Here is a 14,281-nt window from a genome sequence, read left to right on the forward strand (position 1 = left end):
TTAAGTTATGTTTGAAACATCATTTCAACAAAATGTGCGATGGCATCTCTAATGTTGATAAATGTGAAATGGATGCTCTCATGTGTTAAATTCACCCATTAAGATAACATATGTCATTTGTAATGCATTTGATTTTTCTTAGTTATGAAATACTACTAAAATGCCCTTTAACAGAGACCTCCTTGCTAGAAAAATGAATAAATAAATAATAATATAATGATAAAAGGAGAATGCCATCCATGTTCATCAGATTTTTTTTTTATCATTGTCAACTCAGTGATGGTAGTTTCCATTATATCGTTTATGAAAAATCCGATTCATGAAATAAAAATGCTGATTCTTCGGCCGGAACTTTCCTTTTATTAAGACGTGACACATATATACATGTAAATATCTTTTATGCATGAATAATGACTTGGTAAATAAACAATTAAATTACCGTCTTATGGAATAAACAGGACGGTGGCACGAGAGAAAAAAATGTCAATACGTTTTCCTAATGCTTAGCAAAATCGTAGAGTATGATTATGACCAAATCACACGAGAAGAGAGGTAAGGCCAGAGATGAGTTACCTTCCCTGAAAACCAGATAACACTTATCAACCTTACTCTTTTAAACTTCCTTTGAAATTAATTTTAGTCTGAAATTCATAAATCCATACAGACTATTGGGGATGGATACCCATTCAATGATTTTTCGTAACCCCCCCCCCCCCTAGAGTTTTGTCGTCTCGACAAAAATAATCAATAAAATAATAAAAATGTGGTGAAAAGTTGTCCCCTAAAAGCCTGTTTTCACTACAACTGTTACAAATACATTTATTTCATCTTATGAGAAACTGTGTTAATATGCTCCACAAAAAGGCCTACCGTAGCACCAGGCGTAAGCTTCGTTGGGCGTAATAAAACAGGACTAAGTCATAAAACCGAACTAAGTTGCGTTTCGTAAAACAGACTACATTTGCACCCGACTAAAGTTATGCCTGCTCATGACTACGTATAACTTTTACTCTGTAAACAACTAAACGAATAATGGCGACGGTGTTGAAGAAAATTATATCCACTGACCTATATTTTACAATTTTATATCCCCCAGGTTATGATAATATACATGTATACTGAAGAGGGTAACAACTGCATATCTAGTCCTTATTCAAAATTGTAGGAGAAGGGAGGGGGTCAGTTCCAACAAGAAATGTTTTAGTAATCTTTCTTTGAATATTCATCTGAACCTTTAGTATGTTTCAACTCTTGAAAGACTAGACTACTTACTGTTTGGGGATTTCGTTCCAGATTCCCTTCTTTTTCTCCGAAATGATATCACTAGAAAAGTTTATAAATAGAATATCACTAATTTCGCGAATTGGGGATGTTGGTACTTGAATTCATCATCCGTCCAATTAGATTTTCTTTTACTGAATTTGAAGACGCCATTATATTATTGTCTTGAATACCGAATCAGACGACAGTGGCAATACACGAAATATACATGCTTTCCTGCAATGCACTTTTGAAATGTTGAAGTTATGCACGCAATTCGTGACAACATTTTATAATATTGTTTCATTTTCCTACCCATGTAACATCCTTGTTGTACATCGCATTTTCAATCAGTACTATAAGCCAACTCAAGACCAACATCAATGTAGAAATGGTATACATCTGTTTATCGTATTATGTAGTTCTATTTAATTGTATGAAATACTCATGTAAGCTGTCTTGAATATATAACATCTGTATATGGTATGCATGTGTACATATTGTGGTATCATGTATTTATTTTTGTGTATACTATAAATAAGCTGTCTTAAACACTTAGGGTACAAGACTGCCAGTCTGATAGACTTGGCTCAGGCACCGTCCCTTGGTACCCTCTGTGCTTGTGACAACATTTTATAATATTGTTTTACTTTACTTCCCATATAGCACAATTATTGTACAGTACATTTCCAATCAGTATTGTGATGAGAATTCAATACCTATGTCAATGTAGAAACCCTTAACGTGTATATGGTACACATGTGTAAATTGTATCATGTAGTTATAATGTTTAATTGTTAATTTGTATATGCCCCCTGAGAGCCCTTGATTGGTGAATAAATATTATTACGCAATATACATGCTGAAAAAAAATATGTTAATACACGTAGGCCTACCTTACGTAAGTCCATGTTGTCTAGTGATTGTAATAACATAATTCAAGTCATAAATTATTTTAAACTTTAATCAGAGAAGACAACACTGTAGGTGGTGTAAAGACATGTTTTTTCCCCCAGTAGATACAATTACAGTTTGATATTTCATTTATTCATGCTTTAAAAACTCAATTAATGTAACATCCACGGCTTGATAAATTCAAATCTCAATAGAAACTCAAATGGGTTGAATCTACATACATGTATTACCTGGTATAAATGTCATCACAAATCTGTGAGATGATACCTGGAAACTTAATTCTACATTAAGTTTTAATAAACACACACACACTAAAAGAAATAAAATAAAACAGTACACAAAGTTAATTTTTTTTTTACTTTGTGTACTGTTTATTTTATTTCTTTTAATATCTTATACCGGACATGGTGATTTAAAAAAACCAACAACCCCAATTTGGATATATATATATATATATATATATATATATATATATATATGGGTGTGTTCTTAGGTGTATGTTTTCAAAGGTATGTCACCTATCAGTATTTCAACGATTTATATCGTAAATTAAAGGATTTGAATAAGTATACTCTTTGTATTCAAAATATTCTTTTTCAAATAAACAAAAACAGACATTATACCAAAATCAATTAGTTTACTGAAATGTGCAGTATTCGTCAGAAGAATAAACACAATTGAATTTCCATTGAACTCTTCCCATTTTGTTAAATTTAGTGTTTTTAAAATAAAAGTGTCTCGGACTCCTTAATTTCAATCTATATTTTATACACATACATTGTATTTATGCCACTAATAATGTGCATTTGCTTTTAAACAATTATGAAAATATTTGGCTTATTTATCCATTACATACATTTCTAAGTATATTTCGTTAATTTCTCAGCAAATTTCGTTTACAATTCCTTTAGAGCTTTTAAAACCATTTTCATCCACCTCAATCATTCAATGTTTAAACAAAAACATACAGCAATTGCGCATGCTCAAAGTCTGGTGTACTATTTTGGGTTTACGCGCATTATCACGCTCCTTTTTGAAAAGAGAGTTAGGCCGGTCTAAATTTTGGCGTAAATTACATAATTTTGTAGTATCCCCTTTTTGTGAAACGGGCCCTTAGTGTTGTGGCCTTTCCAGTGCTTCTATCTTTCGCTCTCTCTACTTCTGTTACATGTGGAACTAGAGAAATTTTGTTTTAAGCATGTTGGCATGCATGTGTACATGTACATTGGGGAGGGATCATTGAAACATTTGAATACCATACATCAAATACGTGACACAAAATTCGTCAATCTTATTGATGGCCAAGTGAGCCTTAATACTGGAGACCAATAGAAATGTGGAAATCTGTTTCCGCAGCCGAAACCTGTTGCCATCATATTGATGTAGACAACATTTTGCCTTGTATAAATTATGAAATTCATGATATATTCGAGTTTTTAATTTGCATGGACTTTTAACGATTCTACGTTATAATTCTAAATACACGCACACACATACGAAAACATGTTTTAAAATATTTCTTCGTGATAAAGGGTGAATAGTTGTTAGAACTGTTACCATTTTCAAATCATCATGGATGTGTCATCGACGGAGTCACATTTACAGGGGTTTGCGACTTCAGTGTACCCAGAGGGGACGAACTTTCACGGCATTGTATACACCGGTTACAATGACTTCCATCATCCAGCGATTGAGTCTGGCCGACAACCAGACGTTATGCCGCAGTACCCATATTTTGGATATTCATCAGTACAGCAGAACGAACTTGAGAATGCCTCATACTGGCCAGCTGGAGATCTCGGTATTCACTCCGGAGTACCAGCCTACCCAGTGACCTATACCAACTCATCAGACTCTTCACAAGTGATTGATTACACTAATTCTTCTCCCGGGGGACATCATGTTATTGGCAAAAACGGAAAGCCGAAACGCAAAAGAGTCCAATCGGTATCTCAGCGTAGAGCTGCTAATGTTCGGGAAAGAAGGCGGATGTTTCATCTAAACGAGGCTTTTGACGAATTACGCAAGCGCCTTCCCGCGTTTAACTACGAGAAAAGACTCTCTCGAATTGAAACACTAAGATTGGCTATGACATATATTTCGTTCATGAAAGGTATCTCTGAAGGGCAAGATCCACAAACGATCAAATTAAGGCCCTGTAAAACTGAAGAAAGCGAGGCCTACAATTCCATGAAACGGGAACACACGTGTAGTAGTCCGTATTACAACAACGAGTCTATAGAGAAGTGAAAGGAAGGTTTGTGATAGGAAGAAAAAATAACCCAAATAGAGACACAATATTCTATACACGGATCCTAGAAGTCCTTGAGAAAAATTACCGAATGCAGAAATATGAGGATTTTTTTTTTAAATCGAGATGTACACTGTATGAATGCGGAGACAGTGTGTGTAGAGAATTTGCACACGATAGACATGAATCGTTTTCTACTCACTCAGTATGGATATATGCGTTTTAATAGTTGACCTTATTATGTGCTCTATTGCCTTTGTAACATGACTGATACTTAAGAATTAGAAGTATCGAAATTTCCATGATCCTGGTGCTGTATGTAATACTTGTTTGTATGAATCCTATGTTTGAATGTAGTTAGTACATATGCGAGTCAAACATTTTCTGAATTTAAAAATTCAGATATCGACAAAATCACTTGTGTCTTCCGTAGAAATATGATAACTTTTACCTTGATGTAATAAATTACTTTTTCAACCATGTACACTCCAATTTTCCCGATGAGTCCTTGTCGTAGAAAGTTTTACGCATTACAATCGGAGATATGAAAGACCTGATACAATTCATTTACATTTTGCGTGAATTTTACAGAAGAAGGTAAAGATGTAACTGTAACAACATATGTACAGGTGCTAATTTATCCCCTTCCCAGAAGGAGGAAATAATGTGTTAAGTGTGAATTCTTCTTCCGCTTCTCATACAAATATTGTCCAGGACATAACTTTTTTGTCCTTTACATAGGCCTTTGATATTTGGTATGTGGGTATCCCATTATAAGACAGTGTGTCACATACCATTTTTGATAACCTTTGACCTTATGTAAAGGTAAAAAAATAATTTTGGGGTATTTTCCCCTCCGAACCATAACTTTTTTGTCTTCTGACATAGGCATTTCATGCTTGGTATGTTCTTAAGTTGAATTTACTATATGTTCACAACACTGTTCCTTGGTTGAACGCACATACACATGTGCATATATAGGTTGACAGTTATGCACCGTAAACTCTTAATTTTCCACTTCAAAGATGATCCGTAATTTTTAAAAAAATATGGAAAATGGAAGCGGTAGACCTTAGTTTTAGTGTGTAAAAACAGTTCTTCCTAGTCATTTATGTGGTACAAATGGAATGGATGGTGGAAAGCATTATATCAAACTCTCCACGCCACCCAAGTATTCTGTGGATTCTGTTAATAAGATAAACAATTGTAATGCTGAATAACAAATCATAGTGCAGTCAATATAACGACATAACATTGTATGTAACAAGCTAATTACAAAAAGATGTTGATACCTGGAATAACTAATGTTCTTCATATGAGATGATACACCTTCAGCCTCCTCACATAGGCATATTTCTACATAACTGAAAATAATAATAGGAATACAGATAAAATACAATTTCAGGAAATATTTCAGTAGTTCATATATACATACTTACATCATATCGTATAATACCACTGCCGTTTATCGAACTCAAACCGACTTTTTAATAAAAATTGTTTATCTTATTAACAGACTCCACGACTTAACCATAAAAGAACAAACTAAACATAATCATATGAATTTACATAATATAATACCTACTGCTGAATTCTTACAATGCTAATCGCTGCTTAGAATTTTGTCCTTTCTAAATGTATATAATGTAACAAAAAAAAAAAAATGACACAATACTACCGTAAAATTAGCCTGGAATGTGGTTTTTTTTTTGTTTTTTTTTTTTAGAGGTGAATACAGAATGCGATCTCAGCAATTAAACTACTTTTACGACTGTATCGGTAAGTATGAGAATGTGGCCATTATATTTACTGTCTCTAAGGTACATCAAACTTGAAAATACATGTGGATTACTATAGATATGCATTTGTCCTTTCAAAATAGAAAATGAATTGCGATTTTTCTTTCAATTTTGAGAGAGAGAGAGAGAGAGAGAGAGAGAGAATACTGTTGCAGTTTTGTCATACTCCGGATTTTTCAATTTCAATGACCATTATATATATATATATATATATATATATATATATGTGAATGAAACATTTTCAAAAAAGTTTCACTTCCTAACTTTACCTTTAATATTACAGCATGATTGCCCTTACCGAAGTTCGCTTTATTTCTTTAGAAAAATATAGAAGCCAACTTGAAATTTTTCACCAGTTATTTTTAAACAACTGAACATTACTCAAAGGCCTGTCTTACAAAACACTGTAAACATAATGAACAAGGAAGAAAGGGTCTTCCTTAATTTAATTTTTAACCTTGACTATTTATTACTGCTTTATTTTGAGGATATTGATAGAAGAAATTCATCTACAAAGAATTCATTGCATCGAATTTCAAATTAAATGCTATTCTGATGAATTTATAAGAATACACAAGCATTTACAGTATATGCTATGATTGTTATAAAAATATTGTATCAAAGTCACTATCTCAATGAAGGTTGATTAAAAAAAAACCTCAACAAATTGTAATTCTATAGAATACTAGTATTTATTTCCAAGGTAAAATATCTTTCAATTGATTTCAATTAATGTTTTCCCTCGTAACTAGCATGCCTAGGTAACATTTGGTGAGATATTGATTGAAAAGTTTCAGCGGTGCAACATATTGCGAAGTCTCTATATATTTTAACACCGGGGCATTTTATGCCTGGGTTGAAATTAATGAGTTCATGTTTACCAATGGCAGTATAATAAGATTCAAAGGCCTTTTCCCATTTTCTACAAAAATCTATGAGCAAAAATAAAGAAAACGGGAGATTTGATTCGAGTTTTTCATTGACGTCCTATTCAAATCTATACATAGAAAGAAGTGGATGCGATCAAATCTGGGATAGTCAGTTCATTATATGTCCGAAAGTAAAGCTTTATCAAGTATGTATATACATGTACGTATATATTGTAAGTAATAAGCGATGGCTTGAAAATATTGTGGTTTATAGCCAACCCCCGAGCTGTACAAAAACTTAATATATTATTTGTAATATTATATGCCAATTTATTCTACATATACATACATATGTACTGTAGAGGAGAGTTTAAGGGAACCTCTGATGCATCGCTAGTGCGCTAGCGTTTCTAGTGATGTGGTAGAATTTCAAGGTAAACAACAGCGAGCATGTTCAGACCGCTGCACTTTATAGTACAAAGGTCAATATGCCGTGGCTAAGACACGTGCATTCGTTCAAGATATAAAGTCCATGTACCGTTTATTATCAGACTTCCTGACTACTTGACTAACAGGTTCGTAATCTCATCTATTCGCATCAATGACAAAAATCAGTTTTGGTTTACAATGGATATGTATAATGATGTAGTTTATGATAAGAAGTTTGAACGAAAGCGTTTTCTCTCCATGTTTTAATAGCGAGTGGAAGCGCTGGCTCTAATGACTATAGCTCTCGAAAAAGTCTAAGCTTAATCTAAAAAAAAAATGTGGTCACAATCCCAGAAGTCCCTAATCATTAATTGCGGAAATCTCGAAAAGTCACATCTCCCAGTTTTCAGATTACGAATTTACGTATATTTTCTCAATGAAAGGTGAAGACAACGAACAGTGATCAAACTCATAACTCCTATAAGCAATACAAAATTGATAGTTGGGCAAACACGGACCCCTGGACACACCAGAGGTGGGATCAGGTGCCAAGGAGGAGTAAGTATCTCCTGTCGAGTGTCGTCCGGTCACACCCGCCGTGAGCCCTATATCCTGATCAGGTAAACTGAGGTATCCGCAGTCAAAATCAGTGTGCCAAGAACGGTATCGGTTTAACAATCGGTATGAAACACGTCAGACAGCATTTGACCCAACGATAGGTTGTATTGGCAAACTAGATCGTTACAACGACCATAGAACTTGCGAAATACTGACTTCAATCGAGAAACCCCTGTACCATCAACTTGTTTGTCAGTAGCTTATCTCGATTTAAAAACTGACCATACACAGAACAAGCTCTTGTGTATCGAATCAGTTGAGAATTATCAACATCATATGCAGGTGATAATGGAATATGGGAAGTTGACGATGGAGAAGCTGAAAATCATCCCGTTTGTCATACAGTTGAGTTGTCAGTTTGCCGTTAATATCTACTTTCAATAAAATATCTAAATATGAAGCGGAAGTGGACGACTCTGTTGTGTCTTTTATTTCGAGCTCACAGGGATATATCGAATCGACACATGAATGAAAGTTATTATTGTTTCATCCTACTTGTGTGGTCCCCTACATAATGCAGTGTACTAGCTGTATTTGAAAATCAACGAAATTCATTATTGTTCAAACATGCATGTCTATGAAAACACGTGGAATCAAATGACCCTGATCGATTTCATTATTTCCAAAAGCAGTACTGCTTATATAGGTTACAAAGAGCATGCATTACAATAATAACATAAATCAGAAAGACATTAATAAGTTATAACAAAAATTTGTAAACACCAAATAGTACACGCGTCTCAAATGATATAAAGAACATTTTATTGATGGCCTGTTTTATTTTGTAAAACCCACCTTATTTGATTGAAGACAGCTCTATTTCGATATTTCATTATGTGTTGTAGGGGGTCAGATTGCATAACCATACCTATGTGATACATATGTTCTTGTATTTTTGTTTTCGACTCATTCTGACCTCCACTAGCTTTCTGTTATATAACTTCGTCATTTTCAAAATAAATGACATTTTTTCAATTCACATCACTGTCATGTTTTCACTGCTTTTATCAAGTAACAAGCAAAGGCTACTTGGCAAGTCATATTAACTAAGGCACATAAAGAACATTTTATTGATATGTTGAGGATAAACCTCATTAAGTTGTGGCCTCTGGTTTCAGTTTTAGATGCCTTATATAATCCCCGCCCCCGCAAAATTACACAAAGCACTTGTATTTGACTACAATTGTAATAATTCATACATTGACCGGTTTTCAAAATAACACTAATTAATATCAATAATAGTTTTTCAGATAAAGGACAAATACAAGTCGTCTTCAATACCTTTATTTGTGCACGATTTACATGTTCTGTTACACTCAGGTAGGCCTACATCAAAATATCTCCCTCTTTCAATTTTTGAACAGCTTATGAGAGAACAATATAAATGTACTTCTACAAAGCATATATTGAACTGTAATCGGTTTTGTTAGATAAAGTTGCAAGTCCGACCCATGGTAAATATACATTGTACCTATACATACGACACTTCGATGAATTATTGAAAGAATTATATATATATATATATATATATATATATATATATATATCCTTTAACATCTGTCTTACTTGTATTAACACCAGATTTTTATTATCAGTGTTTCCGTACATGTACCAAACATACCCAAACTGCATAACCCGTTCAGTAAATAACCAACATTTGGTATTTAGTTCTATAAGACATTGTTTTTACCACATTACGGAATATATAAATAGAGTTATCAGTGTTTGCCAGTTTGAACTTTTTTTTAACATTCTAAATTTTCCTAATGGAAATCTACCCAATTCTGAATAAATCACCATCGAAGCTGTAGATATTTTTAACACCTACGAATGTGTTACAAAAATTCAAATGTACACTTTCTAACTCTTTTGCAAGGATACAACTCCACAATTATAATTCGCAATACTACTCACATATATATGTGTCAAATAAGTTTAACTTTGTTGATACATTCAAGTGTAAGGATTTCATTTTAGATAACAGATTATTCATACTCTTGAAGTTGAAGTTTAATGGTCTTTGCTCTACAACAATACCTTCTTCTTCAATCCTTTTTTAAGTATTCCGCAGTGATGTGTTGAAGTCCACATCCTCTTGCATTTTTCAAAAATGAAATCCAATTTTTTAAATACTAATTTAGTGTACTGTAGTATAGTGATATCCACCACAAATTTGTTTATTCGACAAAGATGGCGAGAAACAATATTATATAACCCGAATGTAATGACTGGCTATTCTAAGTTAACACAGTTAATAATTGGTTACATATGTATCTTAAGTTAACACAATTAATACACTTCAAAATTTATGAGAGAATTTCAAATGATTGACTTGAAAATGAAAGTAGGGAAAATTGTCTGTGGGATATTCTGAGCGAATATCGAGTTCATCATAAAGATCACATATATATCGGGGTATACGAAGCTTATCAATGATGTCCACATCCTCCATATAGTCTGGTAAATTGTTTATGTCCCTGAAATCATATTCCCTCCGGATAAGCTACCTGTCCCTGAAACCATATTCCCTCCGGATAAGCTACCTGTCCCTGAAACCATATTCCCTCCGGATAAGCTACCTGTCCCTGAAACCATATTCCCTCCGGATAAGCTACCACCAACGTGTTCGTTACAGACTTAAGACAAGTTTCTGGATGTCTTAAAATTTCTAACAATCTTAAGATATGACAGTTTTGTGAAATAGCTATGATAGTTCTTATGACAAATTTTAGTCTTAAAACAGATCCTAGTCGTAAGATAAATTTAGTTTTGTGAAACTGGCCCGAGAATTATTATATTTCAAATCGGTGTTTACAAACAACCGTCACTCGGCCTTTTCAAGTTACAGTATGAGTCATTTGTTCAGTTCAGATCAATCGGTGATCTCGTCTGTGTAAAGCTGTGTATTTTGTTACAACAGTGTTATAGACACCTTATTTATGTGTACCCGCTACTATTTAAATTAAATAATCTTTTCACTTTTTTCTTTTACAGGGAAATTTAATACTTTGACAACTAATCAATCTGCTTTAAAGTAATTATGTACAAAAATGATACATGAACATAGGATCATACAGCTTTAACATCACAGTACCATATTTTTAAATAAATCAAAACTACTCAAGTTGACAATACCAGGTAGATCTACCCATTTGACATTGTTCGTATTTGTTGGTTTCAGATAAATGATAACCTACATGCAGGAATCCAATTGTTTCATGCTTTATCTTTTACATATATAGGGCCTAGACTTCACAGGTACATATGTGAAATTTCACAATATTTACATTCATCAATGCTTTGTCAATAATAATCCTTTCGCTAGTTTTAATATGCTTCCCTATAGATAGATATATGAATATGCGATGTTTGTTTATTCAGAAAAAAGACCCCAATCAGGTTATATCTGTTTACAACGTGATTGTTGCGGCTTGTGGTGGGTGGAAAGTTTATGAACTAAAAATTTAAACAAATACATGAACCTATTAAATCAATTACATTTTTTTTTAAAAAAAAACGCATTTGTAAAAAATTTCCCCTAAAAATTAAACGTTTATGAAGAGACTTTTAAGTAATTTAGCAGCACGACTCATTACTGAAACCCCTCTATACTTATTTACATCATGGAGAATGGACAAAGTCCTTTATTATACAAATTTTCCAGAAGGGATCGTCCCTTCTAAAAAATTTGTAAAATAAAGGACTTCTCCATTCAATAGGAAATTCCCCGGATTGTATAACCTTGTTAAATAATATTGTTAATATAGTACCATTTCTGATGAAAACATTTTGAAAAATTCATTTAGCATGTTATCTGGGCCTGGACTTTTGTCTGCTTTAAGCTTTCTTACACCATTCAGTACTTCTTCCACTGTAAAGTCAACATCTAGTTCTGGATAATGGGATATATTATCTTAGCAATCATTTTATTATTTCCGGATTGTGCATTACTGATCGGCATATTTGTCTGTAGAGATGTACGTGTTTTTTGTTTTTTCTAAATCATTTTGGGATTTTTCTTTCTGATGTATGATAATGAATTTCCTTCTCAATTCATGAAATTCCGTCTTTTCTTGGTTATTTTTGTTTTGTAGATCGCATTACATTCGACTAGAATTTCCCTATTTACACTAGTTCTATATCTGTTAATTAATTTAAGGTATGTAGGCATTCATTTCTTATGGATCTACAACTCTCATCAAATCCCGGTTTATCCCGTAATTAATATTTCAATGAGTTTTCTAACGACATCTTATGTTTACAATTTTCAGATTCTTTATGATATATCTGTAGCATGCGTGCGATGTCCGTCCGAGCTCGATCGTTGCCTATAAATACATTTATATTATGTGGAAAATGATGAAAATGAATTTTGAATTCGACTACCATGTTAGCCATTTTACCCGATGAAAGTCACTATAAACATAATATAGGAAAGATAAATTCTATCAATGCAGTGAAATTTGTCAATTAGTGATTATTAAAAAAGTTTTGGCCAACAATTAATATAGTCAAATATTGAATAATTCAACTCTTAGTACTCCATTCCATTCTATAAAGAGTTAGCATAATTTGACCTTAGTTGGGGAAGTGGTTGTTTTCAATAAAGTGTATAGTGAAAAAAAAATAGATGTTGACTCATTTATGGTAATACGCTGGTAATATATATTAAGCATACTCACTATCGGCTTTGTGATATCTTTATCATACTAAGAACTACTTTTGGAGGGTTCTCTCTCTCTCTCTCTCTCATTTTTATTGATGAAATAATTTGATGATTCACCGTTCAAAACAATTGTACGCTTACAGACATAATGATCAAGTTTACGTACATGTACGGACCGTTTAGGAGACAGTTATGATGTCCTCAAAGTAATATGAATCCAGTGGTATAAATTTTTACGATATTAGTGTCAAGATTATGTTACATTAATTTATGACTTGTTTTCTAGAATAAGCACACACTGAAAAAAACATCGACTTTCGACAAACCGACAGCTAGAGGTACATGATATCAATATTTGCACACTAAACATTTTCCACCGTTATATTTCGTTAACAGTCGCAGCTGTGATCTAGATGTAAAGTGTTCGATTTACTACAATTTTATAGTTACGCTTTTCTTATTCAAATCGAATTGTTTTTGCAACAGTTGGTCTGGTATTGAGCCGTGGCCCCGATATAATACCCAGATGGTGCAGCGTTTTATTCCGTCTGGAGAGATTTAACCCGGTAACATGTGCACATAACGGTCCCCTCTCCCTAATAGTTCACTATCAGTATTGCAACGGTACCTTAACGATAAATATCTTAACTGTTTTACATTTGTAAATCTATCCAGAATCAACAATTTCAAAATTTTCCATTAATGCAGATCTATAAGATATTAGTGAAGTCATCTCTGCAGCGATAGGAGCAGATACACGTAGGTCTGATAAACATGTAACGAATTCTTGTAAATACCTATTTACACATACATTCATGCTTCTACTGTTATTTATTTTACATTCAGACCCCCCCCCCCCCCCATTAAATACACGAAATGTCAACCCCGAGTAGGAAAGTAATACAGCGTATCTGTAATAAAATATCGTAAACCTGTAATGCAATATTTTGTCACTTCGTGGGTTTTCTGAATTTTAAGTTTTATAACCTCCAGTACCTGTTTGGTTCTCAGCGAGAGTAGTTCTTATCAAGAACGAAACGATTTGGTTTAGGGAACGAACGGTTCTCATCGAGAACTGAACGCTTTGGGCCAATATGGGAAAGAAAGGTTTGGCCTCGATCTCAAATTCGGTACTTTTTATTCATACATGTACATAGATACTGCAGAAAAGAGAAATATTCCTTGCCTAAATAAAAGTTTAATTAAATTAATATTACGAATATTTTAAAAGGGATGAAAGTAAATTAATACATAAAGTTATAATTATGAGTCTTGAATTCTACATGGGGATATCAGTATTTAATTAAATGTATCTAATGCAATCAATAAAAAAACAGCAATTTTATTTAAAAATAAAAATCGCAGTTTATGTCATTTCAGGTCCGATTTCAATAACATTGTCACCCTTAACTCAAAAATGTTATGAAATTTTTCGATTGCTTAATGCAGGTGTTCTTTTCAAAAGAGGAATTCA

The 14,281-nt window shown here is 33.2% G+C and overlaps 1 protein-coding gene across 1 annotated transcript; it reads left to right on the forward strand.

The window, feature by feature from the left end:
• The first annotated feature begins 3,556 nt into the window (after positions 1-3,556).
• On the forward strand, positions 3,557-4,906 carry LOC125666305 (protein Fer3-like). The gene has a single exon (XM_048899481.2). It carries the CDS (start codon positions 3,748-3,750, stop codon positions 4,423-4,425), a length of 678 nt encoding a protein of 225 aa, XP_048755438.1. The 5' UTR covers positions 3,557-3,747; the 3' UTR covers positions 4,426-4,906.
• The last annotated feature ends 9,375 nt before the right edge of the window (positions 4,907-14,281 follow it).

Source organism: Ostrea edulis, chromosome 10 (assembly GCF_947568905.1).
Source record: "Ostrea edulis chromosome 10, xbOstEdul1.1, whole genome shotgun sequence".
NCBI classification, from domain to species: Eukaryota; Metazoa; Mollusca; class Bivalvia; order Ostreida; family Ostreidae; genus Ostrea; species Ostrea edulis.

Coding starts and splice junctions, on each gene's coding strand:
- LOC125666305 (XM_048899481.2), top strand. CDS start 3,748: ATGGATGTGTCATCGACGGAGTCACATTTACAGGGGTTTGCGACTTCA.